This window comes from Miscanthus floridulus, chromosome 16 (genome assembly GCF_019320115.1).
Source record: "Miscanthus floridulus cultivar M001 chromosome 16, ASM1932011v1, whole genome shotgun sequence".
In the NCBI taxonomy this organism is placed as follows: domain Eukaryota; kingdom Viridiplantae; phylum Streptophyta; class Magnoliopsida; order Poales; family Poaceae; genus Miscanthus; species Miscanthus floridulus.
In genome coordinates this window covers 3,496,006-3,498,900 of record NC_089595.1, presented here as the reverse complement: position 1 = coordinate 3,498,900, position 2,895 = coordinate 3,496,006, and the positions used below count along the sequence as shown (strand labels likewise).

The following is a 2,895-nucleotide window of genomic DNA, read 5'->3' as shown; positions in this document are numbered from 1 at the left end:
TCCGATCAGCCAGATATGCTTTCCTCACTCACCATCCCCCGTGCAGTCCCTGGAGTCCATCTTGCGGGGGTCGGTGCCAGTGTCCTCCGCGCCCATGGCATCCCCTATGTCCCGTGTGCATGTGCCACCGGAGCTGGAGGGACAGGTGGTGCCCAAGTATCACAAGTTGGTGTTTCTGATGTTTGACAGGAATGTAGATACCCTCGGTTGGTTGAACAAGTGCGAACAATTCTTCAATGGCCACCAGACGCGCCAAGCTGACTGAGTCTGGCTCACGTCATACCACCTCACCGGAGTTGCTCAGCAGTGGTACTTGGTCCTTGAAGCCGACACAGGCCGGCCGCAATGGGAGGAGTTCCGCACGCTGTGCCAGCAGCGCTTCGGTCCTCCCCTCAGCACGAACCATCTATCGGACCTGGCACGTTTGCCCTTCACTTCGACGGTGGATGCCTATATGGAAGCATTCTAGGCCCGAGCGGCGCATGTCGGGCGTCTCTCTCTGGGTCAAAAGGCAAAGCTCTTCATGGGTGGGCTGCTGAGTCACATCAGCGTCGATGTGGAGCTTCATGACCCACAGGATCTACAGCGCACCATGCATCTGGCACGCGCATACGAGCGCCGAAATGCACTAGCTCTGCTTGCCTTGCCTGCCTAGCAGCGGCGTCGGCCAACGGGGGCACCACCCATCCCACCTGCTTCGTCTAGGGCGACCTCAGCAGCGGCCTCTTCTTCCACGACGACACCGCAGAGGGCATTCAAGCGGCTCTCACCGGATGAGATGGCGGAGCGCAGGAAGAAGGGCCTCTGCTATAATTATGACGAACCATACGTCCGGGGCCATAAGTGTGCCCAGCTGTTCTTTCTCGAGGCCACCGATTACATCATCGAGGAGCCGGACGACGCCGATGACGCACCAGCTTCGCCGTCGGCTGACAACTCGTTCGACCTGGACAAGCCCCTGATATCTCTCTCAGTGATCACCGGTATCTGGATGGCGAACACCATGTAGCTTCACGTTTGAGTGGGCGCACATGAGCTTACCGCGCTCCTGGATTCGGGCTCTACACACAACTTCATCAGTGGTGCCGCCGCACGACGCGCTGAACTTCAGTTCCACGATAGCGGAGGTGCCCATGTCATCATGGCCAACAGTGACCGCATCATGTGTCGCGGCTTGGCTCGTGACATCGACCTCCGGATCAGCGGTGAAACTTTCAAGGTTGACTGCTACTCCATTCCGTTGGACTCCAATGACATGGTACTCGGCATCACATGGCTCCGCACGCTCGGCCCAATACTTTAGGACTTCGACAACCTATACATGGTGTTCACATACCAGGGGTGTCGCGTGCTGTGGCGGGGTGTCGGCTCGCCGACCACGGTCCTTCCTCCGATAGGTTGCCTCCTCGCCGCCCAGGGGCACTCGGCCAAGGGGACTGAGCCTGCACTGCTCGAGTGCCTACTGGACTCATATGCTGATGTCTTCGTGGCGCCGATGGGCCTGCCTCCGGCTCATGCGTGTGACCACAGGATCCACCTCAAGCCGTCCACAGAGCCCGTGGTAGTACATCCCTATCGCTATCCTTAGCTCCAGAAGGATGAGCTAGAAAGACAATGTGAGGAGATGTTGCAGCAAGGCACGATCCGCAACAGCACTTCTCCATTCTCGGCACCGGTGTTGCTTGTCAAGAAATAAGATGGCTCGTGGCAATTTTGCATGGACTACCGCGCCCTCAATGCAGCCACCGTGAAGGACAAATTTCCTATACCAGTTGTTGAGGAATTACTCGATGAGCTCCATGGCGCCAAGTTCTTTACGAAGCTCGATCTCGGTTCGGGATACCATCAAGTGCAAGTTCACCCTGACGATGTGGCTAAGACAGCGTTCCGCACTCACCACGGCCACTTTGAATTTTTGGTCATGCCGTTTGGGCTCTCCAATGCACCGTCCACATTCCAGGCGTTCATGAATCTAGTGTTGAAGCAGTTCCTCCGATGTTGCGTGCTTGTGTTCTTCGACGACATCCTCGTCTACAGCGCCATGTGGACGGAGCACCTCTTGTGACTACGCGCGGTCCTGGATGTCCTACACGCCCACAAGTTGCACCTCAAAAAGTCCAAGTGTTCCTTCGCTGCTACATCAGTTCAGTACCTGGGACATGTGATCTCGCATGAAGGTGTCTCCATGGACGTATCCAAAGTCGCAGCGGTGCAATCATGGCCGCAGCCGCGATCGGCACGTGGTCTCCACGGATTCCTCGGCTTGGCAGGGTATTATAGGCGGTTCATCAAGGATTATGGCACCCTTGCGGTGCCATTGACAAGCCTCTTACAGAAGAATGTGTTTCTATGGATAGAGGCTACCAACGCAGCATTCACGGCCCTGAAGTCGGCACTATCCGCAGCCCTGGTTCTGCATCTTCCAGATTTCGACCGGGAATTTGTCGTCGACTGCGATGCGTTGGGCTCCGGGTTTGGGGCTGTCTTGCATCAAGGGGCAGGCCCCATCGCGTTCTTCAGCCGGCCGTTTGCGGCGCGGCACCTGAAGGTGGCGGCATATGAACGGGAGCTGATCGGGCTGGCGCAGGCCGTTCGCCACTGGAGCCCGTACCTTTAGGGGCGGGCCTTTGTCATGCGCATAGATCATTATTCATTGAAATTCCTTCTCGACCAGCGCCTGTCCACCATCCCACAACATCACTGGATCAACAAACTAATGGGTTATGATTTTAGGGTTGAGTACCGACCAGGACGATTCAACGTCGCCGCCGATGCATTGTCTCGACGGGATGGTGACAAACCACTGTTGGCAGTGCTGCGTGGTTCGGAGACGACTATGGCGACGCTCTATGTGCCCATGTTCCAGTTGTTCGACGAGTTGCGACGTGCGTTTGA

At 56.9% G+C, this 2,895-nt stretch overlaps 1 protein-coding gene across 1 annotated transcript; it reads left to right on the top strand.

The window, feature by feature from the left end:
- Nucleotides 1-2,185: 2,185 nt before the first annotated feature.
- Nucleotides 2,186-2,617, top strand: LOC136510161 (uncharacterized mitochondrial protein AtMg00860-like). The gene has a single exon (XM_066504716.1). It carries the CDS (start codon nt 2,186-2,188, stop codon nt 2,615-2,617), a length of 432 nt encoding a protein of 143 aa, XP_066360813.1.
- The last annotated feature ends 278 nt before the right edge of the window (nt 2,618-2,895 follow it).

Coding starts and splice junctions, on each gene's coding strand:
- LOC136510161 (XM_066504716.1), top strand. CDS start 2,186: ATGGACGTATCCAAAGTCGCAGCGGTGCAATCATGGCCGCAGCCGCGA.